Genomic DNA, 24,831 nt, shown 5'->3' on the forward strand with positions numbered 1-24,831 from the left:
TAATATAATTGGTAAAGCAATGCACCAAATTGAAAATGTAGCAATGGTATACAAAATGTCTGAAACACACTTATAATGTTGATATGTGGCTTTTAAAAGATTATGTTTTGCTTAACACAGAAGCACATATTTCATCTTCTGAAGTGAATAATTCTAAATGTATAAAGCTAGTCCAATGTTAAATGTTAATTCAAAACAGTGTTACAATGCCTCCCTCTGCAGTCCAAATACAATAACTGCATGTTTCTGTGGGTGTAATAATAAAATGCTGAATAACTTGAATATATTTTCAAGCATTTCAAGCTGAATAAATATAATAAAACAATACTGGAAACATTTTAAAAAATATGTAACACATCTATATATATATATATATATATATATATATATATATATATATATATATATATATATATAAATTGTACCAACTTACAGGAACCAATTACACTAAACTTATTAACATGTTGTAGATATATAAAAAAAATATTGTTGTTTGCTATAGCTAGTTTTCCATTAGACACGTTTACCTGTTAAACAGCCTAAGTATCACATCACAAACGTATTGTATAAGCCAATGAATTTCAGTTTTTATCTTATTGTTCCATTTTAGTTCATGATAATAAAGATCTTACTGATAATTATAAAGATCAGTAACACTCTTTGTGACCATTTTTAGGTTTTATATACTTCTTCTCAACTATCAGTATTTACTACTGAGCATTTACCTTGTTCTCTGCAAGTTGCTTGATGAGTGTGTCTTTGGATGTTTGAATGAGGGTATACAGACGGAAATCTGTTTGGTCCAACACACTTTGCAATTCCTTCCTTAGTTGCTCCCACTTTACGCTGTCCAATAACATATCTTGCAGCTGCTTTTGTCGAATGTCAACTCCATGTTGTGTGCTGTCCCACTGGTTCTTCAACTTTTCCGCTGTTGCATTAAACAGTCCAAAAGTTATTAAACCGAAAAAAAAACACCATATGGTGTTCATCAAGCAAAATACACTTCATATATACTTAAACAGCCAAAATAACAAAAAAAAAAATAATCCTAGGTAGAATCTGCTGTTACCTGATTTACTAGCTAAGTGAACATACATTTGGCATGTATGAATCTACAAGTGAACATTTACTTAGGAGGAACACATAATCAAGTTGATCTGTGCACATGTACTACAGTTTAATGAATGAGGTGAAGGTATATTCCTACAAAGCAAGTTGGGAAAATTCATTAGAGGGCGCCCAGTTTAGAAAAATTGAACCACCATTTACATATGTCCAAAAACTTATAAAAAAAATCCTCCTGGCTGCTCGCATAACACTAGCTAGGGCATGGAAATCAACTACCATACCCTTAGATCCCTGATTTTAAAAATTGGATTATGATGAATCACAAACTCAACTGCACACCTAACATACTGGATGAAATTATTCATATATAGGATCTCTAGGTAAATTACAGTCCTAACTTTTTTTTTTGGCCTCTCAAAACCACTTAGCTCCTTCAGAGTTGAATGGTCCCCTACCCCCCTCTCTTTCCTTCAGTTCTCCACAAGTATGGGGGTTCAAGGTCTCCTTGCTATAAACATCTGATCTTTAGAAATGCTATAACCTCAGTTCCAGCTACTTGAATAACCCTTTGAGAGGCCATTTACCATTGTGACCATTGTGATGCTGAGGGTCATTTCCGCCCATGCCCAGGAGTTAACTCCACATGGAAATGAACTGGTGTCTTGTGGAACACTGTATTGTTCCTTATGTCATATTAGATTGCTCTGTTACAAACCTTATGATTCTATACAATCCCATGTGTATGCAATGTCTCTGTTAATGCTGTGTTATCTCGCCTCAGTAAACAATAAAAATAATAAAATACAAATAGGTATGTTCCAATTATTTGCAAGCAATAATCCATTTTTTTTTTTATTGTTCCTGACAATTATACACAGACTCGTCCTATTTACTAAGCTAAGCCACTATACATTCAGCAATGTAAACAGTCTCTACTGCTATAGTAAATCAACCCCAGCAATCGCTTAGTCCGAACAAGTATGAGGATTAAAGCGTTTTTTACCACTAAGGAAAAAGAGTTAGTACAGCAGTCAAATAGAATTTTCAGACTATGGTCTGTTAAGGCATTGCCGTGATTTCAAGTCAACTTTCCTGAGACATTTATCAGAAATCATTATTTCTCTTTAAAATTCTCCTCTTGTATTGGTTACATAACTGGCCAACCTATTGTCAGCATCCTGGAAGCAATTAACTATTTCATTATAATGAGAAAACTCAGTAGGCCTGAATTACTAAAGAAGTGTGAGTATGCTGATGAGTCGATGTGCTTTAATACGACTGAATCCCCATGGCTATAATGTTTTATATTACACATTTCTATTCACCAGTCTAGAAGCATTTTATCTGCAAGATTTTCATAAATGAAATGTAGTATTAGCATTTCCCAGCATCTTTGAAGTACCAAAATGAAAAACAGCTAGAAAATAGAATTCTAACTTACACTTCCTGCACAGTTCAAAATATGATAATATATTACATTGCATGACTGTTTTATTTACTTATTTAGCATGTACAAATATTTCTGCATGAGAAACATACAGAATAAACTCAGCTAACCAAATAGAGGGCAGCTTAATATTAGGAGCTTCATTTTCTACAAAGGGCAAATTGTGGTAATAATTTTGCTAAGAAAAAGGTACTAAACTTTTCGGCTTCTGTTAATTAGGGTTTAACGTTAAGTGTGTCACTACTGAAAAAAATTACCCTCCCTTCCTGCCTCACATAACACCCATCAAAATTACATTTAAGTGGGACACAGACAGGAATATGTACTTGACAGAGGTAACACCTCTCCAATCTATCCAAATGCAAACCTTCCCATCTAATAAGATATTTATATTTTAGTATCGATTTAAATGCTGAGTAGAACCTCCATTGCCCTCTTGTATGGGGAGAATATTGATTAATTCACTAAAGCACCCAGCATTAACTGTGGGCAAGCATGTGAGTTGTACAGCAGATACAATACCACCTTACTGTGTCAAGTGTCTGATTTATACAAACGGAGTCTATAGCTACACAACCTGTGAGAATAAATATTGACATCCATATATGCAGTTGATATGCAGCATTTCATCACCACTTCTATCACATGTATAATTTTGCGGCAACTGACATGATAAAAATCTAAACAAAACTGGTACCTAAATTTGAAGGAATAGGAACTGAGCTATGGTACATATATACTTAGTTACAGTAAAATTGTATATATATTTTCTGGGTTAGCACATCAATTAAACATGTTCACACTTAAATTCAAATTTTCATTTTTTTTTGTAACCATTAATGTATAGATTTAACTTACAAAACATATAGAACAAGCATATCATCTGAACAGGCTGTTTTACACTTCCTGCACAGTTCAAAATATGATAATATATTACATTGCATGACTGTTTTATTTACTTATTTAGCATGTACAAATATTTCTGCATGAGAAACATACAGAATAAACTCAGCTAACCAAATAGAGGGCAGCTTAATATTAGGAGCTTCATTTTCTACAAAGGGCAAATTGTGGTAATAATTTTGCTAAGAAAAAGGTACTAAACTTTTCGGCTTCTGTTAATTAGGGTTTAACGTTAAGTGTGTCACTACTGAAAAAAATTACCCTCCCTTCCTGCCTCACATAACACCCATCAAAATTACATTTAAGTGGGACACAGACAGGAATATGTACTTGACAGAGGTAACACCTCTCCAATCTATCCAAATGCAAACCTTCCCATCTAATAAGATATTTATATTTTAGTATCGATTTAAATGCTGAGTAGAACCTCCATTGCCCTCTTCTATTGTATTGATTAATTCACTAAAGCACCCAGCATTAACTGTGGGCAAGCATGTGAGTTGTACAGCAGATACAATACCACCTTACTGTGTCAAGTGTCTGATTTATACAAATGGAGTCTATAGCTACACAACCTGTGAGAATAAATATTGACATCCATATATGCAGTTGATATGCAGCATTTCATCACCACTTCTATCACATGTATAATTTTGCGGCAACTGACATGATAAAAATCTAAACAAAACTGGTACCCAAATTTGAAGGAATAGGAACTGAGCTATGGTACAAATATACTTAGTTACAGTAAAATTGTATATATATTTTCTGGGTTAGCACATCAATTAAACATGTTCACACTTAAATTCAAATTTTCATTTTTTTTTGTAACCATTAATGTATAGATTTAACTTACAAAACATATAGAACAAGCATATCATCTGAACAGGCTGTTCATTATAGTACCCAATTTTTATCTAACCAGAAACCTTTCCCAGAAATCTTTCCTACTTTTCTGACACTGATTACCGTGGTATTATTAGGGTCATAATTGGAATTATTTTTCCCATAATCCCCTGCATGTGTCATGATTAGGTCTTCGTGAATAAGTGAAAGTGGCATAGGTAAACAATAAAATAAATGTTCAACCTCAAGCAAAGAAAAACAAATCTGGAAATTAATATATATATATATATATATACTGCTAGAAGTTCATTAGCTATCCATAAATGCTGCAAAAATTTGAACATATTGTCAGTCATATAGTCAGTTATTACATTACCAACTTTCCATGTAAAAGCATATCAGTATCTGACAAATATTTTGTACTGATGCCCACCTTGCCCCACTTTTGTGAAATACTACACAAAGTACACAAATGAGAGTGAAGCTACTTTGGGTCTTAGACCTGCTCAGCTATCATAAGATGGAGAAAATAAGTACTTAAATCTAATTGTTTCATTTTAGGCTTTTAACCCTGACTGCTAAAGTATGGGCAACCTTTAACATTATCGGTCCTAATAATGAAGTAAATTAGTATAAATTAGTAAAGTAAATAAAATAATTTGCAAATTGATTAATTGGTCCCCTAACACTTGTATGTGTGGTCTCTTTTCCACAAGTACCAACCATGGTGCACCTCAAAGACCTGCCAGCCATGGTTCCAAGGTAACAAAATGTTAGGCTTGGATAAGTTCAGCACCTAATATATTATACATATCAGCACCTAAAATAAAGTCAGTATGAATTAAATGGACAGAGCTAGGAAGAGGAGGTAGGTAGTCACAAGACATTTACCATTACAGGCACAGAATAAGAAATCTGACTTTGGTATAGGTATGCAGACTGTGATCAGATCTATGCTTTCCTAATAAAGCTTGCTATGGTCTTGATCAAAACAACTCTTGTTTTCATTTTACATGGGTAATTAAACCCAAGTAAAGGTTTGTGTTAAATTTGATAAATCTGGTATAAACCAAATTTTAATATCACATATGGTATTATGATTTCACTCTTGTAAACCACCGTCAATGTAAAATATTTGGACCAAGGAATGAAAATACACACCGATTTGACTAAATGTACTCAAATAAATATTGATCCACTTCCACAAATGGATTCACAGTTACCAGTGTAAGGTTCATTACCTCTCAATTTAATTTGCAAAATATTTTTATTAAAGATATCTCAAAAATTGCAATAAAGATATCTCAAAATTGCAATACATGCTTAAGTTATTAACAATTTTTCCTCCTTATAAAAATGTTTCAGAAACTTGAATTGTTTTATCCAATAAAGGGGAAAAAAACGAGCCACATAAAGAAAAACAAGTTTTTTAGGCCATTTCTGAAAAAGTCTGGCATCTCAATTTTGCTATGGATATACAATTCACTTTATCCTAATTATCTCTTCACCTTCACAGTTCTAATAATAAACTGACTTCCAAATGCCTGCACTGTACTCCCTCCTTAGAAAATGCATTAGGCGCTCACCCATTATTTTTTATGATAGTGTGACTTGGAGAGGAAGACACTGGAAAATAATAACCATTTATATAAATCTTGAACATTATACAAAAGAAAAATTACAAAATTTGGGGGGGGGGAAATAGATATAAAAAAGGAACGATTAAGGGCATATAAAAACAAGAGCGTAAAAACTAGAAAATAAAAAAGAAATAGACACAGCGGGGGTGATAATCACCACCACAATATGTACACACTGTAGGGGAAGGAAAAAGATGTGAAGGGGGGTAGAAGGGCAACTCCACATCATGAGCATTTGGTATCATATCTTTAGCTCCTTACATTGTTTTATGAGGGTGTATTATCATACTGCCAAAGCAAGGAGTATTATTCAGCTGACGTACTATATTCAATCCAGAGGAACCAGGGCAGAGTGAATTTCACTCTCTTTGTGCCCTGACCTCCCAGAAGTAACGAAGTCCTCTATAAAATAAATGTAGTTGACCCACTGACTGGGAGTCGACTGAGAAGTTTACATCCAACAGGCAAGTATACAAGCCCGGGCTGCACTTCGTTATTTTTGTACTTCTTTATTGATATGAAGCAGACATGTAACAAGGCCAATTTCAGTCTATGTCTGATGTCTGTTGCTGTGACTTAGAAATGATCTCTCCAACCCTCCATCAAAAAGAACAAGTTTAGTGTCCCAGAACAAGTGTAGTAGTGTGCCAGGGGCGAATCCACAGCACCATACAGAGCTTAACTAGGCTAACTAATGTACTGTACCATCTAGTTAAAAGCCTATAATTTAGATTTTGGCATTTATTGTGGGAGCCTTGTGGCCAAAATGTAGGAGATGTTCCAGCTGTTGAGCAGAAATTTTCATGTCAAGTTCTCTCTCCCACTTAGCAAAATAGGTGCCTCAGTGGATTGTGTTTAATGGGTCAGTTGACGTGCATAGGGTTTCTAATAGCGTAAGCAGCCTGTGAAACTGATATGGTGTGGAAGCGACCTAAGAAAATAGGTTTGGTAAATCGTGGATCTGAGTATCCTGATATGAAATTAGGATGACCCAAAATTGGAGACATGGGTAGTGGGAATCTGAGAAACAAATGTTGCTATGTTGGATGTCCAGGCTGTGGTCATCAGACTTTTCTATGTTCACCCAAAGTTTAAACTGGCCATGCCTGGACCAATCAATCAGACGAACTAGGTGCACTGCTCTGTAGTATAAGAGAGGGTTCAGCAAGAGCAATTCCCTTTGGTCTTTGAAAGTTCTAAAACATTTATGTTTATGCAAGAAAAATATATTTGCTAAATTAATTTCAAAAATTTTTGGAGTATGTAGGAAGGTAGTTTAACTTGGCAGGGTCTGGAGAAGGTGTAGCAACTGAGGTATCACTTTCATTTTCAATGTTACAATGGCCAAACCATGAAAATGCAGGGTGTTACTGTTTTTATAAGGCCTCATGTTTAATAAGGGGAGAAAGTTTAGATCAAGTAATGTTGATAATTTTGCTGGCATCCATATACCAATATATTAGATATAAGAATGGGCCCATTTAAAGGAAAAACTTGCTTCCAATATGCACTTTGTTTGAATAGGTAGAGAAATATTCAATGCATTTGTTCTCTGCAAATTAATTTTATAGTTGGAGAATAAGGCATATTGTTTTTATTGTTTATAAGTTCAGCTAAAAGGAGGTAACGGACATATTTCTATAATAAAGCAGGTCATCAGCATAGGCTGCTACTTTGTGTTCTGTGCTTACGACCCTCATGCCACGCACATACAGGTTCTGTCTAATTTTATGAGGAACAGGTTTCAGGATAATCATATATAATAAGGACTATAAGGGACATTACTGCCGTGTCCCATTAAAAATGGGAAAAGGCTAAGATAATACCCTTATTCGTTCTCTCCCTTGCTGTTGGGCGTGAGTATATGGCCTATATCAAAAAGGCAAAAGTAGGTTGTACACCAATATGTTGTAAGTAAGATGAATAAAATTTCAATCCACCGTATCAAAAGCTTTCTCAACATCTGTTAAGAAGAACAGGTTTACCTTGAGACTTTTCTCTTTCAATTAAGTTACATATACATATTGTGTTGTCACGGGCCTCCCTACAGGGAAGGAAGCCACTTTGGTCCAGGTGTAGTAATGTAAACAGGTCTGAGGTTAGGCAGTGCATTAGGATGCCAGTGAACAGCTTCAGGTCATAATTTAACAGATAGAGGTCTATATCTAGCACAGGAGCGAGGATCCTTGTCTGGTTTCAACAATACTGTAATGTGAGCAGTCAAGGCATCTGGTAGTAATAAATAACCCCCTGAAATATCATTGTAGGCCATCACAAAGTGGGGAGCACAGTGAAAAATGTATGGTAGTATGTCAGAGAAAAACGATCAGGTCAAAGTCTTTTGCCCCTAGATGCTTGTGGGATTGCTGCTTGGAGCTCTTCTACTGATAGTGGCTTATCTAGTGCTTCAATAAAATTATCTTTTACTCACAGAAGGCCTGAGGATTGCAAGTACAGTATAATAAACTCTGCTGTGGTATTAGGTACCAAAGAATTTTGGAAGGATTGCAAATTATTCTGGTTACATAGAAGGAATCTGCAATATCTTTAGCGCTATGAAGTAATGTTCCAGAAGTGCCTCGATACTCGATATATATCGATAAGATACTCGAGATATATGAAGATGATTGTTTGGCTATAAGTGTTCTGGCCAAGGCTATACCACAGTGATTACCATGTGTATATTAAAATTGCCAACATTCAGAAAATTTGGCCTTTACTTTGACTTTGCTAAGGGCACTAATTTTTTCATGAATCGCAGAACTTTGCGATTCAGTGTCTGAAGACCCCTATACCTTGCATTGTAGTTCTAGATTATGCAAGTTGGTAAGTAGATCATTCATTGTTTGTTGTTTGTACTGCTTCATTTTATGTCCATGTTGGAGCAGTAACCCCCTGATAAAACACTTATGGGCCTCCCATACACTAAGGTGGTTAGTTGCAGAACCAACATTGTTAAAGAAATACTGTTGAGAGATGTAGGAGCATGATCAGAAAAGGTTAACATGCCAATATCTGAAGATGTCACAGAGGGAATCAGACTACGTTTGATCAAAAAGAAGTCTATTTGAGAGAAGGACTTAAGAACTGGAGAGTAAAACATGTAATTATGTGTGGTTGGGTGTTGTATGGGCCATATGTCCACCAGTTGATGTGAATGTAATAGAGATTTGAGTTTCTTAGGAGTGGAGTGGGGTGTATGAGAAGTCTTCATATCCTGAAAGGGATTAAGAGTGGAATTAAAGTCCCCTCCAAAAATATTTGTGGCTGCCCCGATCTCCTTCACCAACAGAAGAGAGATAGGGGCAGAGAGAGCAATGTCCATGGCAGAAACTTGACTAGAATAATACTAAGCCCTCATTAGTTAGTTGATAGGGTCGATTCCAGTGTACAGTTTAAATGTTAGGAAATATGACTTGTTTCAATTGTGATAATGTTTAATAGTCCTAAATGTGTATCATAATAGCTGTATATATTGTCAGATATCCACTTCATGTCATCAGCTAAAAATCTCTAAATTGAGCTGAAAGCATCAAAGTTGCCTCATGTATTTTACACTTTTCATAGGAAGGCAGCTACACTGTGTTCATGGTAATGCAGCTTGTTGTTATTACAAACCACAACAGGTTTTGCATATCTTCTTTAAAAATCAGGACTTACATTTTTCTGTAATAGCTGTTCTCACATCAAGACTGGAAGTTTTGTTTTTAACATTCTGTGCTAGAGTAAAAACAGATTCAAGCTGTGGGTGACGATGCTCCATATCCTCCTTGGTTATCTAAAAAGAAACAAAAAGAAATGATTATGGTAGAAGCTCTGCAAGAAAAGGTGATTGTAAATGTAATTGTACTGTGTACTTTTCCTTTGTATCTATGGGGGGAGGCATGATTGTGGACCAGGCTGGGCTTTTAACCCCTCCGCCTTTGTTTATCTCTATTATATAGGCTATGGGGGGTATGGAGGGTAACATCACATCAACAGGTATTTTCTTTACTTGCTAAAAAAAAGTTTTTAGAAAATGAAAACAGAACAACTATGTATACGGACTGGTAGGATGCAATACATATATATTTTTAGTCTTGGGTTTAGATATAATTTAATATTAAGGATAATCCTCCACTGATAGTGTGTCAATGATCGTAAATCGTAAATGTATATATAGAAGCCAGTTTAATTTAAAAAAACTGGGTATTGTCGTTTTGTACACATTCACCAGCTGATGTAGGTTAAAGATATTTACATATTTATACAGCTCTTTTGAAATGCAATTGCACATTCCTGGCATACAATGCTTTTTTATAAGCTTAATGAGTCTGAAGTGTTTATATTAGAAGTATAGAAACAATTACATGCACACAGCACAGCTGTGTAAAGAACAATCCATGATAATTGCTATGATAATTACTATTTATGACTTCTTAACTTCACACACTGTTAAACAGATATGAGAATGTAACTTTAATCCGCCTCAAGCAGAGGGGATTAATAGAGTTCGAACACAGGCAGTTTCATTTTCAAAGCCAATCTAGGATCATCTCCATAAGTGCACATCATTAAATGCAAAAACATATATAAGGAATGCCAACAATGCTTTATTATAATTATTAGTTATTATCATTACAATTTTCATTACGTTGAAACATACGATTTGGGGTGATAGTATTTTACAGCAAATCTAAAACACTGAATGTGTTTAGTGAACAAACAGTTATCATCGGACATGGGACTTGACTCTTAACATACATATGGACATGACTCTTAACAAGCAACTTTGTTTATGAACGGTGGTTGTAGAATGTCATGCAGTTACCTTTGTAAAGTGACTGACGATACTGGATTCACAGTTCTACTAATGTTTATTATGTAGTGAACACAGGCATACTTTGTTAAAGGTAAATGCCTAAAGCTAAAACTCAGGCAAACCCAGACCTTTATTTGTAGTAAATTTAAAAGAATGATAATGTGATGGGTAAAGGAAACCTAGAACAGGGGACTGCTGTCTGAAGATTTTTTTTCTTGTATGTAAAAACATGGCATGCTAAGGGTAATCAATACAGGAATTCATTGCATAGTCTCTCTGTGGGCCATTTCAGACCTGTGGTGAGACACATTAAAGCTAATAGATGGTTAGGTTCCCTTTTTTGCAAGCGGCTGCACCCACAGTAGATCCCGGAATGTCTGAAAAAAGCCGGTCTAAAGTTCTGAACTGTGGGTGTGATTGCAGTTGCATGTAAATCCTGTTTCTCTCTGTGACTTATGCCTTTCTTGGCTGCACACTGTGCCCCTGGGAGTGGTGAGATTGAGAAGTAGGACCTCTATTTAAAAAAAAAAAAAAACAAATCTGACAAAGTGAACTTTTAAATCATTCAAATTGTACTTAATGATGAAGCTAAGAAACTTTAAAATAAAAAACACTAGAGTTCAATCAATTGTTATTTAATCCTAAACAATCAAGGGATTTACTGTTTTTTGAAAATCCCCTTTAAAACTGTTTTTATAATGTTGACACAGACAGTTTCAGGAGAAATTCCCATTACCTTCATACGTGCTATTGTTGGGTTAATATCATCAGGATCGCCAACAGTGACAATATTTGACTTTAGCATTTGGTCTATAAGCAACAGCCAGTCTGATAGTTCAGTGATAGTCTTATCGAGGTCAGTGGTAGGTGGCAATTCTACGACTTGCTTGGCCACTTCAGGGAACTCAGAAGCAGAAGACGTCAGCACCATTTTCTGAACTGCAGGGTAAGCTGGAAAATACAAGGGAACACATTGAGTATTATAGTATGGAAATGTGTATAAAGTTTAACAAGTATGTGAATCTCTAGATACAATAGAAATTGCCTATGTAACAGTTTAGCTCAACATGTGTTACAAAGAGCTAACAATATTTGCTTTATTAAAACATAAGCTATATAGGAGGAAGTACAGTACAGAAGCATGTAGAGCACAGAAGCTCAGTTCCAGTCCTTGAGGTTTCCTTTAAAGAAAAAGTTGTGGAGGGGGAACAATGTAGTCAGCCTAGGGGAGAAAAAAACTACAAATCCCCTTCCCCTTTGAGGGACAGTTAGTGACATGACTATGAGCATGACTATAGACTTTGTAAAGTGCTGCATAATATGTCAGTGCTATATAAATATAGGATAAAGAGTATATAACAGCCTTTAACACATGGTTTATTGAACAGCAGAAAGCCTCTCAGAAGATTATTTCAACTACAGAACCTTCTTGGATGAGATTTTATAGGTGTATAAGGCAGAAGTAAACTAAAGTGACAGTAATTTGCACAGCAGAAAGACCTCCTCTTCATCTTCACATAGGTACACTTCAGCCTATTTTCCATTTTAATAAATCTTTCCCAGGATAAGATCACCCCGAAATACTGAAATTCAGATTCTGAAAGGACATCAGACTGTTCCTAAAAAACAGAATTTTCTGCATTCTTTCTCCTAAAGATATCGGGCCTGATTTAATAAAGCTCTCCAAAGCTGGAGAGAATACATTTTCATCAGTGAAGCTGGGTGTTCCAGCAAACTTGGAATGGATTTCCTAAAAGTCATTTGGTATTTGTTAGCAAATGTTTTCAATCCTGGACCAGATCCATGGTTTCAATCCTGGACCAGGTTTGCCGGATCACCCAGCTTCACTGATTAAAGTGAATTCTCTCCAGCCATGGAAAGCTTTAATAAATCAGGCCTATCATGTATTTGAAATATGTTAAATGAAAATAATTGCATAAGGGTCTGTATTCCAGTACTGTGCCATTATAAAATATTTTTAAATCTGAAGTCTAATCTGCTAATATTTTGCTGTCCCTGGTTCATTTTTTCCAATACCATATGCCATGCTAATGACATTTTTTAATTAAAACCTTTACATTGTCATTACATGCTTTTTTTTAGCCCCAGTGACATTTCTTCCATCCAGGTAGATCATGGCTGGAGGGAGGGGCTGGTAGGGTGTTGTACATAGTGTTCTTAAACATACCATCCTGTCTCGTTCAAACTGCCTTAGTAACACCTACTTGTGTTGCTAAGCCTCTATAATTAAAAATATTAAAAACTAATAAATGAAAGAGGTGGGCCAGTGACAACCTTTGGAGAGAAAACTTAGATGATGCTGCATATCCTCCAGCTAGGAAATAAAGTGAGCTCTATCTAACTTGCTTAAGGTTCTAATAGACATAGAAGATGATTATGTACACGGCTGAAGATAAAGATTAGTTTGGCTTTAAAACTTTTAGGCTTTTCCACTCATAAGCTGTAACAAACATTATGGTAATTTTTTAATAGGTATGCTTTTGTTTTACTGTGGTAGTGAGATTTAAGTAATTTTCTGTTGGCATCCACTATTACTATCCTTCGTCTTGCAAAGACAGACTGAAATAAATAGACAGAAACAAACACATCATGACTCAGCCAAGGGTAATGGATTATTATTAAATTACTTGTCTTAAAATACTTGTCCATGAACAAGCAATAAACATTTTCATTTAAATAATGGTAATTTACACTTAATTATGCAAATTGGAAATTGTGTTCAATTAAAATAAATGCCTTCTACCACCTGCACAACTGAAGGAAAGAATAAGGGAGGGTGAGAAGAATACAGTCATATTGCGGGTATCAGGACAGAAAAAATTTATCTGGTCCTTTAAAATTATTGTAATCTAACTTTAGGTGTTAAACAACACACAGCAGATTCCAGTGTCATTATTTAACATAAATAAAAATGGAGAATCTATGTGTGAAAAATTAGATATACCATTTGAATCAATAGCTTGTAGTTATCTATTCCCCAGGCAGTTCCCTTGTGCTGTTCCGGTGTTCCTCTGTGTCTGTGGTTATCCCTGTGTCCTGTGCTTCCTGTTGCTTCCAGTGTTTCCTGTGTCTGCGGTGTCTATTTTCTGGATCCCTGGTATTTGACCCCTGACTTGTAACCTGACCTCTCTTGCTTGCTGCCTTTTCTTCCATCTAGTGATTTAGTACCGAGTATCATCCTGCCCACCCTGCTGGGCTCAAGGACCGAACCTGGCAGTAACCAGCAGTACAACATTCTCACCACTAGAGGCTCTGGAGAAGACCTGATGGCTGCTTTGTGCAAGCTGTAGCGCCCCCTAGAGGCTCTGACTCCCTAAGCGTGACACACAGTACCGATGCTCACATTTACCATACCATAAATAGTTATCAATTCCAGGAATGGAGCATATGACCTATTGTTCTGTGAGGGTGCCCAGCCTAACAGCCAATATTAGTATTGTTATTAAAGTACCAACATATTACACAGCACTTAACATTAAGTAAGGGTTGCAAATGACAGACAAATACAAGAACACCACATTCACTAACATGAATACAAATTCCCTAAATAAACAAGCTCTATTTTTTTTTTTGTAAATTACACACATTGGCACTTTGGGACTGATTAATTAAAGCTCTCCAAGGCTGGAGAAGATACACTTTCATCAGTGAAGCTGGGTGATCCAGCAAACTTGGAATGAACTACTTAAGTTATTTGCTATTTGTTTGCAAATATTTTCAATCCTGGACCATATCCAGTCCAGGTTTGCTGGATCACCCAGGTTTACTGATGAAAGTGTATCTTCCCCAGATTTTAAGGGGTTTATTCAATCAGGTTTTTTGTTCTGCATTAGAAACAATGCAAATTAGTATACTAGATTTACTAGTCCCATGAGCCATTTTGCAAAGGTTTCAGGAATATAGAAATGATACATATTGTACAGAGAGAACAGTATACTTACTGAGTAATACTGGTTGGGTGGTATAGGTGGGGTAATATAAAAGTCTTTCCAGGTCCTTTATATTTTCAGGCACTTCTCTGGACACCTGAAATAGTAAAAAAAAAAAAAGCATAAGAAAGAAATAGTTTATTTAGCACAAGCAACCACATTTTTTATCTATAAGCTTAATATTTGTGACAGATTTATTCAGAATAACACTGACAGATAAATTCTGACTGCTTTACTTTGCTGTATTACTCTCGCAAATAGGAAATATAAATAATAAAACAAATAGCATAAAATCAATAAAACATTAATACATTACTGGCTAATGGGCTGATACAAAAATTATCCGAATGATGTATGATATTTCTACCACTACTTATATATATACATACATGTGCATTTTTCCCATGTGCAAGTATATAAAAAGTAAAATATTTACCTATATTACCCTATATACTGTCTTTCATTTACATTGTAAACATTTTTGAGACTGCTAGAAATTGCTGCCATTCAAAGAAACTTATGAAGGATTTACTTGAGGAATACCAAAAGGTCAAATCAACATCTGATACTACTGGGGATAAAGGGAGAACATAATATTTGTTGGAGAATCTGTAAGGTTAAACACCTGCCAGCTCTCAAAAAGAATGGCACCCAAGTAAATATTTGCTATGTAAAGGTAAGTGGTTGGGATTTGCTGCCAAGTATAAACATAGCCAAATATCCTAGCTGCTGTACACTTGAAGTGTTTAATGTAAAGGCTAAGCAAATAGGAAAACAACCTAACTCTTAGTGATTTAAAAATGCCTCTGCACTACAAAGGGGAACCGCTTGCTTTTGCTTAAGGTACCAATACAAGGATATTTACCTCCCTCATCCTTTGCCTTCCTTTTCTCTATTACAATTGGTTTCTCTAATCCTCTAATGTAAAGAGCTCTGTCCTTGACTGTCAGCCTGATGTCATCATTACAAAGCAGAATTATTGGTCCTGCATTCTAAGTGAGAATGCAGAGGCTTGGATAAGAGAAAAACAGTAGTGCAATGGCTGGTAGGAGAGAGAGGGATGAGGTAAGTAAAGGCCACTTGTATTGGTATCATAGGTAAAAACATGCTTTTAACCCTTGTGGCGTGGGGAAAGGCCAATTGTAGGGTTGTATTTTAATTTATGTGGAGGTATACTTTAAAGTTTGTTTTTAAAGTTACATAAATTGTCATTATAAGCTGTGCCCTATGATGCTCCAATGTATGTAAAAAAAAGAAACTTGCAATGATCTTCTTTTTAGGTTTATATAGCTTAGAGCAGTGGTCCCCAACCTTTTGAAACTCGCGGACCACTAAATACACGGAACTGTGTGTCACTCAAAGGGGAAGAAACTTCCCCCCAGAGTGACATCATGATTCCAGAACCCGCCCACTCTACCATCGCAGGTCTGAGCCTGTGATGGGAGAGTGGGTGGGTTGTGTTCAGAGACGCCCACTACCCTGAGCCTGTGATCCATACAGGGGTATGACACACCTCGCATACCGCCCTGAGCCTGCGATGTATCCGGAAGATGTGCCTAAACGCTAGGGAAAATGTCCGTGTAGACTAAAGCTACGTACACACGTCAAATTTTTCTCACCCGATAAAAGACTTCGGCCAGATATCGGGCGAGAATCTGGCGTGTGTACAGCCCACGTCGTTCATCGTCCGTGGATCCGTCCTGGCGGATCCAGGAACGATGAACGACGAGTGATGCTAATGCAAGAGAAGTGCCGCTCCGTCGCTCTCCCCCTCCCCTCTCCATAGAGCAGAACGGTGCTGTATGTACAGCACTCGTTCATGCATCGTGCGGTTGTTATCGTTCGAAAGGATCGCGAAAGACCCTTTCCAACGACAAGAATTGCACGTGTGTATGCGGCTTAAGCTTAAGTAAGAGTTTCTTTTCTCTCTTTACTATTTAGCAGGAAGTAACATGCATTACTTATACAAGTAACATAATTTACTTATCCACATAAGCCTTGAGAATTTTGTGCGCACAGGTTTTGTTTAAAACTGCTTTGTTTGCATTCTAGTTTAACACTATGAAATAAAAAAACAGAAGGAGCTGCATTTGTTCAGCTTTGATTGCAATGCAAACAGATCTGAAAAGGACCTGATGAATCCATGGACATGGAAGGCTTAGCAAAGCTCATCAGACGAAACTCTCTGCTTCCATACCTGAATCCAGTTGATGTTTGTAGTTCGTAGCCTAGCAGAGAGCTGGTCTCTGTCCTGGGCACTGAGGCACTTCAAAGCCAAAATATCTGGGGCTGCGCGATTCAGCCATTCCACTTTTGCATTCTGTGTTGCCAGATCTTTATTTAGGGCCTGTAAAGGGCACAAAAGAGCTTTATATATCATATTTATATCTCATTTCCCACAACCACATACCTCTGAATTCAAGTCAAGAATATTTTTTTTAGGGTTAGATAGACTATTTATTTAGAATTGCTGTATTAGTAGCATTTAAAGACTTGCAGATCACACTGATAAAAAAATAAGTGGATTACAGGAGGACGAGGAATAATAAAATGTATTTGATCATAATTAGAGCGTTTTGGGTATTGTCATAACTTTTAATTGCTTTTAGACATGCTTGTAATAAAGTTATGCGTTAATATAGGATATAATTGTAATATTACCAAAGTTAGACCACTAAATGTGGTAAATTAGGATAAGGAACTAGGATGCATTTACACTCAACTTTTTTTAATTAGACAGTATATTACAATAATGTGTGTTTGTACCTCTGGGACAATTAAGAAATACATTACATACCCATATGGTATTATCAAAGAAAGCAGCTTAAATACAAAGGGCAGGTTCAGACCTGTAGCAGGATCAAGTGATCCTGTGCAGCTACAAGTGGTTGGCACATTGCCGCTCAGCCACTCTTAAGTTTGCAGATTTTGACATTCATTTTCTATTGAGCTGCTGCAGGTAGACGCTACATCAAGCGTTCCTCCCAAGTCAGTGATTCACAGGCATAAGGAATCAGGAACCGCACTACAGCCTCATTAAACATTGCCTAAATAAATGTTAATACCCTACCATTTGATGACCTAACTAATGGCATCTATAAGTGATGCACTGAAGTGTGCCTGCATTTTGTTTGTGCCATGTTACAATGCAGTTCCAACGCACAGTACACAATATTGTGTACCATTTGCAGGTGTAATGTGCTGTGTCTGAAAAATATGCTACATGTCTGTTTTTTTAAACCAGCCCTACTTTCAGTATCAAGAAAAGTATCCTAAAATAGGAAAAAATCTCTTTTAGCCTTTGTTCGGACAGGCAGTTCTACCACAAAAAATGAATGTTTTAACCCCAGCCATGACATAAATGAATGACAACACAGACTTAGCTGTCACCTGAACAAGTTCCCATTTAAAGATTTCTCTTCTATTGTCTTTCACTTTAAGTCCTACACACAATGATCACTAAGACAAATAGAGAGAGTGAATTTGCCTAACAGGTACACAAACAGCCCAGAAACCTGACTTCTAACCTTTCTCTGCTTTTTCCAAAAAACAAAATGTTTGGCTTTAGATACATATTGAATAAAGATCAAATTTTTATAGAATTCTGCAGCAAACAAAAAACACAATCAGCAAAGTTCAGCTCGTCTTAACTGCTGAAAAAGGAATATACAACCATTGAGTGAAAAGAGTTTGCAAACAACACAAATTCTGAAAATTCTGAAAGTAAACAAAATAAAGCAACAATTGAATTAATGCAAGCTAGTTGGTATGACAGGTATTTACTAAGCATTTCTGTTCTACGATAGCTCCTACGTGTGAACTCATTTTAGTTTGCTTTGTTAAAAATACAATACTTGCAAAGGCTCTGAGAACAATTTCAGATTTAGTGCAGCAAAACAAATGTTTGTTCAGACCTTTCCCCATTTTGGAACCATGTCAAGAAAAGTTTAACCGAATAGCTTTTGGACAGAAAAGTTTGATTTAAGGACACAGAGGTTTTTGGACCTGATGTATGAAAACTCTCCAATGCTGGAGAGGATACACTTTCATTAGTGAAGCTGGGTGATCCAGCAAAACTGAAATGAATCCTAAAAGTTTATTGTTAGTGCTATTTGTTAGCAAATGTTTTCAATCCTGGACTAGATCCATTCCAGGTTTGCTGGATCACCCAGGTTCAATGATGAAAGTGTATCCTCTTCAGCCTTGGAGAGCTTTAATTATTCAGGCCCTATGTATTTATTTTTCCTTTAAAATTCGCTTTATGGTTAAAGACAGAAACATTTCTACATCTTCTTGTTGAAACTTCTTGTCATTATTAAATGTGCATAAAAGATTGTCAGACGGCACTGAGTACCCATATTTAGGGACATTTCAACAATAAGTATTCTGGCAACCAGCTGCAATTAGAATACAGTGCAGCCATTTGAAGAGAAGGGATACCAGAAAAAATAAGACATTTTGCAAATAGGCTGTGTTTTCTAGGACATATGTAATGTAGCACTTTGCATGAGATGTGTACTGTTGACATTCTCATTTACATTCTTTATGTTTAAGTAAGAACATTATTCTAAGTTGTTTATTTTAAAATGATAAATTTTAGCAGACTAGTGTTTGGTACCTTAATATAAGAATTCCTCATATTTCAACATAGTGGTATTATCTATAACAGAATAAGAAGAACTGTGGAAAGCTGGAAAGTAGTAAGTAACCCCACTAACCAATCAAAGCCAACTTCACTGGAGTCAAACTAGCGCAGTAAGGACACCGACAGGCAGCGACACTGCGCAGTTGAATAAATCCATTAGTGTCATGAACCGCTTTCAGGTCTTAGACGGAATACCTTTGCAAAAACAAAGTAGCACTTTGTGTATTACCTTTAGTGCATTCAGCTTTTCTTTATTATCCAGTGCAGGATTCACTCGAGTCACAATTGTGGCCTGCTCTAACCAAATGGTGAACTCATCCATTTTTCTCTTGTATTCACTAATTGCAGGATTCTCTTCTTTTAACCTTTATCAAAATAAATAAAAAATGTGGATGTTGAATAATAATTGAGGAAGCCAGGATGCTATCAGCACATTTGCTGACTGTTCACATGGGTTTTCTCTGAGCACATACCAAAAACATGTAGTTGGGTTAACTGGATCCCTAAGAACCAACATTAGTGTGTGGAAAGCCAGAAGCGCAGCATAATTCGCCATGTATGACATGGTTAATAATTGATGTTATTAAAAAGAAAAAAACTACATTAATAAAAATTTTAAAAAATCAATCGATGACAATAAAACACCAAACAGTGTGGGTCTGATTCCGAAAAATGTTGTAACTCAAAAATAGGATTCCTAACTTAAGCAAAAAAGTTCTCTGACTTACAGCTGTAGTGGCTGTGTTTAGGTATATACAAAAAAGGATTTCTACATATGCCATCAATTTTTATTTAACAATATTATGCATTTGTTTTGCATAAAGGTTGTTAGAGGGCAAAAACAATATTTGAGACCATCAAAAAGCAGATTTAATACCCCAAATTCCACTGGAACAGACAGTCAGTCTACAGCTGATACAGTGAATACCCAGAGATCCTACTTACATGAAAATTACATACCTTTGCTGTCTGTCCATGACCTCTGACTTTATGGCACCCCAACGTCTGTTCAGGCCCGCCAGCTTCTCCTGTAAGAACACTCCATCGGCAGATGACAGATGCTGTATGATCCCTTCCCCACTCTGGTTAAGAATAGTAAAGCTGAGCTGGTGACTGCTGACTCCTTCCTCAAGCTCCTGTGACAGTGATGCAGAATACAAATAATTCTAACTTCAGAGGTCTATTGGTTACTGTCATGCCTTTTTACACAATGGCAAATACACACACAGATGTAAAATAATCTTCTTTAGCAAAGCTCTGTTTGCATTGCTGCACAGAAAAGTATTTTGATCTATTCAAACTGGAGAAGAAAAAATGACACCCATGAAATTAAGTTCAGTTTGACCTAAAACACAGAAATTCTCTTATCTATTTGTTGCAAGAATTGAACATTTCAGATTTTACTAGTTTTGCTGAAATACAGTTACAAGGAATTATAATAAGCTTTTATAGTTTTTAGGGGAAATATTAATTTACTGAGTCATTGGTAAACTGCAGAATCATACAAAGATTGTGGACAAAGAGGTCCGGCAAAATTAACTTTAGTTTATGCAAACTTGAGTTTGTTCTTTATCCTTGACAATATAAAAAAAAAACATCATTTGATATTTTTTCCCAGAGATAAGCTGGAAAGGAGGTATTTGCATGACCTACCTTTCTTCTGATCATATAGCAAAAATATGAATGGTTATCATGCCTGTTTACCAAGACCATTCTCTAAAATATACAACCAAATATACATGATCAGATTCCAGAAGAAACAGCAAAGACTAGACAAAGGCAAGGGAAATAAGCACTACACTGCCTCAAAAGCTGAACTCAATCCAACATATTTTTCCAAACACTTTGGGTTGTGAATATGGAAGGAGATAGTATAGTCCACCTTTGAGCAGGGATCAAATTACCTTGTCTTTAATCTTTCATACATGTGCGTAACGCAGACCAGAATCTGGAGGTTCTGATATAACTTCAGATCTGTTCATATATCGCCAAGCTTAGAACTTGGTTATGATGCTCCCTACTGAAAAAGGATCAGAGCCTACTCTGGCTCAGCTTTTTATTTCTAGCAATGATTGAGTACGATAAGGCTGGGTACACATGTGCAATAATTGTCATTGGCAATGATCTTTCATGATCCTTTACAACGAAAAAAGACTGCACGATGCTCTCTCTCCCCTTCACTTTCATTACGATCCTTCAGTATCCGTGGATCCGTCAGGACGGACGAAAGAACGACAGACGAGGAATGCTGTACACATGCCACAATCATCTGTCATCTGTACATAGCCAATGTCTGGGGCTTTACAAATGTGAAGTATTATAAAAAACCTAGAACAGCATTTTCTCCATTAAACGTAGACATTTTATGTTACTTTTTACTCTTAATGTATCCACTCCTGGCAAAAAACGAACAAATCACTATTTTAACATATAAGGCTTTGGATCTTGGTTAGCAGTACTGCTAATAAAAAAAAATCATGAATCCTCCTCTTTTTGTTGTAATGTGAATGTGAAATTTTGACAGCGTGCTTCACAACGCAGTTTGGTTGGAATGATCCTAGATTTAACCTGCACAACTAAATAGTTACATGTATGAGCCACTCAGTGTGAAGGGATGCAGAAGTGTTGCTCAGGATAAGGTTTTATTGGAGAAAAAGATAAAGACTAAAAATAAGGACTGCTATCGCTGGACTATGCAAGTAAGATACTTGGCAAACGTTTTTATACCCGCTGATGAAGTTGTGCTTTTTCTAAATCCAAACTCCCTCCGGGCATTTGAGCCTGCGCCAACAAAGCTTCAGCATCAGTTGTCCATTGCGTGAGATCGCTGAGGTCACGATGGAACTGTCGCCACTCTTCTAGTGCTCTGTCAAAACGACTAAATTAACAAAAAACATAGATAATATTAAACTTGTTTAATGTGGGCTTACAAACAGTTGAATGATGAACAATTAACATTTCACCTTTTGTTTTTTAATATAATGCAAGACTTATACAAGACTAATACAAGTGCTTGGCTTTCATCCCACATCTCCCAGCAACAGGAGCCACATGAAATACTCAATACTTCCAAGTACAAAAGAGAATGGAACTCACTCCATGCACTAGCTCTAAGATATGATTACTGTCATATTCACAACAATTTTTATAACTTCAAGCAGCAGAACAAAGAAGTGGGGTAGTGAAAGGAATGTAAGGATGTGCTGCTGAAGGGGGAGAAGGTAAACAAGATCCTTTGTCCTCCAAAGTACAGGTTCACTTTAAGAAAATAATCCAAGCATCCTTTATAAATTCCAAGGAAAACAAAATATTTTTAATTTACTTTTTTAAATGTGGAAAAATATGTTGTTTCTTTGTGCAACAACTCCTTCACTAATGGTGCCTACAAGCTATAGATGAACCTATTTTAGCTATGTAGCCATTTTCAGTATGATCTAATTGCCCAACGCAGCCGTGTTACAAAATCTTGCTATTGTTTCCCAGAGAGAAGGTGCACTTGGATCTTCTTGGCTAACTTCCCTACCCCCTTCTGTCTTTACCTACTGTATACAAGAACACAACTGCAACCAGAAAGTAGAAGCTGAGACGAAATTAGATCAGGCATTAAACAAAATGGCATGAGATGGTCAAAACGTTTATTCATTTCAATTATCATAAATTTCTTTAGGCCAAAAGGGAAAGATGATCAGTTTATCTGAATGTATCATAACTTTACATATACAAATAAAACAATTGGGAGCAACTGTCTAGGTAAATCAGATTACTAGGTAGTGTCTTCCGCCCTGTTGCTCTGCATTTTCTTTTCGCTTTAGTGTGGAAATGGCAGTCTTTCATCTGTCATAAAGACACAGTGGGGATGAACTGACAATGACAGCAGCTTCAGGGTTTTTCCTACACAAGTGGTGGTATTCTTGGAAGTGACATGTACTTTCTTAATTGCCATGTGTCATTTGCTCCTGTATAAAATGACACTTTAATCAAAGATTTCCACTGTGAAACATGTGTGGAAAAAACGAATTTCTCTATGGAAGGTTATCTTTTTTAGCATGACCATACTCAGAAATGCAAACATGTAATAAATAGTTCATGTTTTTTTCCAGCCTGTGCTTTGCTTAAGAGCATTAGAACCTTCAGATTTTGCATTTTGTGAAAGGGTAAATCTGCGTCTATGCTTTAGAGCAGTGGTCTCCAACCATTTGCAGGTCGTGGACTACTAAATGCACGAACTCCGGGGAGCCGTGTGTCAAAGGGGAAGAAACTTCCCCCCAGAGTGACGTCATGATGGCAGAACCCGCCCACTCTCTTGTCACAGGTCTGAGCCTGCGAGGGGAGAGTGGGTAGGTTGTGTTCAGAGACACAACCCGCCCACCTCGCTCAGCCTGCGATGTCTCTGGGAGACATGGTCTGTGGCTCTGGCCTCCTCCTGACCCCACTGGTGGGTGCACCGGCTAGAGCCGCAGTCCACCTGTCAGACGGCGGCAGCCCACTAGGGGGTTGGGGACCTCTGCTTTAGAGGTATGAAAAGATACATCAGAAAAGCTAGGGGAACCCTATACAAAAATATCTATGGTTCTCAAATGGCTCGCTGTCTTGCGTTTACATTTAAAATAGATTCGTTATTTTTAAAATTACCTTTTTAGGGGTCCACAAGTCTAGTGGACCATTTGCTGAAACCTAATATTGGAGAGCTCCCAGAACCATTTTGGTGACCTAGTAGCAGATTCTTCACTGGAAGCTGTGGTTCCTCCTGCTGACCCTTAGTTACTGCATGATAAAGTATTGGTGTAAGAGTTGGTTGGAAGAACCAAAGGGGTCAGCAAGGACATGCAATGCTACAAATGGAAGTATGGAATAGGAACAAGGTCTAGAAGCTCTGCTACACAGTGAAGTTTCAGCAAAAAGGCCACCAGTACATAGTAAATATAATGCTGCTTTCTCCATAGAGTAATGCCCTAAAGTTTTATTACTTCCTGACAATGCTACCTAATAATATTATTATTTTTATTTTTTTTATGGATTGATCCTTTAGTCAACAGGAGAACAAGTTTTATAAGGCATCATATATTCATGTCAATAACATTGCGAAAGATTAGTATTTTCTCCTATTAATCTTACCTTTTGCGATCATTGGACAATCTATTGATCCTATCCCACTCTGCATTCACCTGGGTGAGAGACTCCCCTATTTGTTTGACTTCAGGTCCTGATGCTTCCAAAATAACATCTGGCTGTTTTTCATGAATAGATGCAATTTGCTCTCCAAGCTTGTCCAGCGAATCTTTTATATCCTACAAGACAAGAATATATATATTTATATATATAAATATATATATATTATATACTAATATGTCTAGGTTCTTAACATGTATACTATTAATATTATTATTATTATTATTATTATTATTATTATTATTAAACAGAATTTATATAGCGCCAACCTATTACGCAGCGCTGCAAATGACAGACTAATACATACAGTGATACAGTAGGAGAGGACCCTGCCCCGAAGAGCTTACAATCTAGTAGGT

General features: G+C 36.5%; 1 protein-coding gene across 1 annotated transcript in view; it reads right to left on the reverse strand.

The window, feature by feature from the left end:
- UTRN (utrophin) overlaps positions 1-24,831 on the reverse strand; it is a 393,317-nt gene that overhangs the window by 230,431 nt on the left and 138,055 nt on the right. Inside the window, exons 43-51 of the mRNA XM_072410243.1 lie at positions 24,419-24,591; positions 22,031-22,181; positions 20,264-20,439; positions 19,533-19,668; positions 16,856-17,005; positions 14,671-14,755; positions 11,445-11,659; positions 9,568-9,685; positions 726-931 (exon numbers count right to left, since the gene is read on the reverse strand). Coding sequence (XP_072266344.1) covers positions 726-931; positions 9,568-9,685; positions 11,445-11,659; positions 14,671-14,755; positions 16,856-17,005; positions 19,533-19,668; positions 20,264-20,439; positions 22,031-22,181; positions 24,419-24,591 — 1,410 coding nt within the window. The remainder of the gene's footprint in view (positions 1-725; positions 932-9,567; positions 9,686-11,444; positions 11,660-14,670; positions 14,756-16,855; positions 17,006-19,532; positions 19,669-20,263; positions 20,440-22,030; positions 22,182-24,418; positions 24,592-24,831) is intronic.

This window comes from Pyxicephalus adspersus, chromosome 4, assembly GCF_032062135.1.
Source record: "Pyxicephalus adspersus chromosome 4, UCB_Pads_2.0, whole genome shotgun sequence".
Taxonomy (NCBI): Eukaryota; Metazoa; Chordata; class Amphibia; order Anura; family Pyxicephalidae; genus Pyxicephalus; species Pyxicephalus adspersus.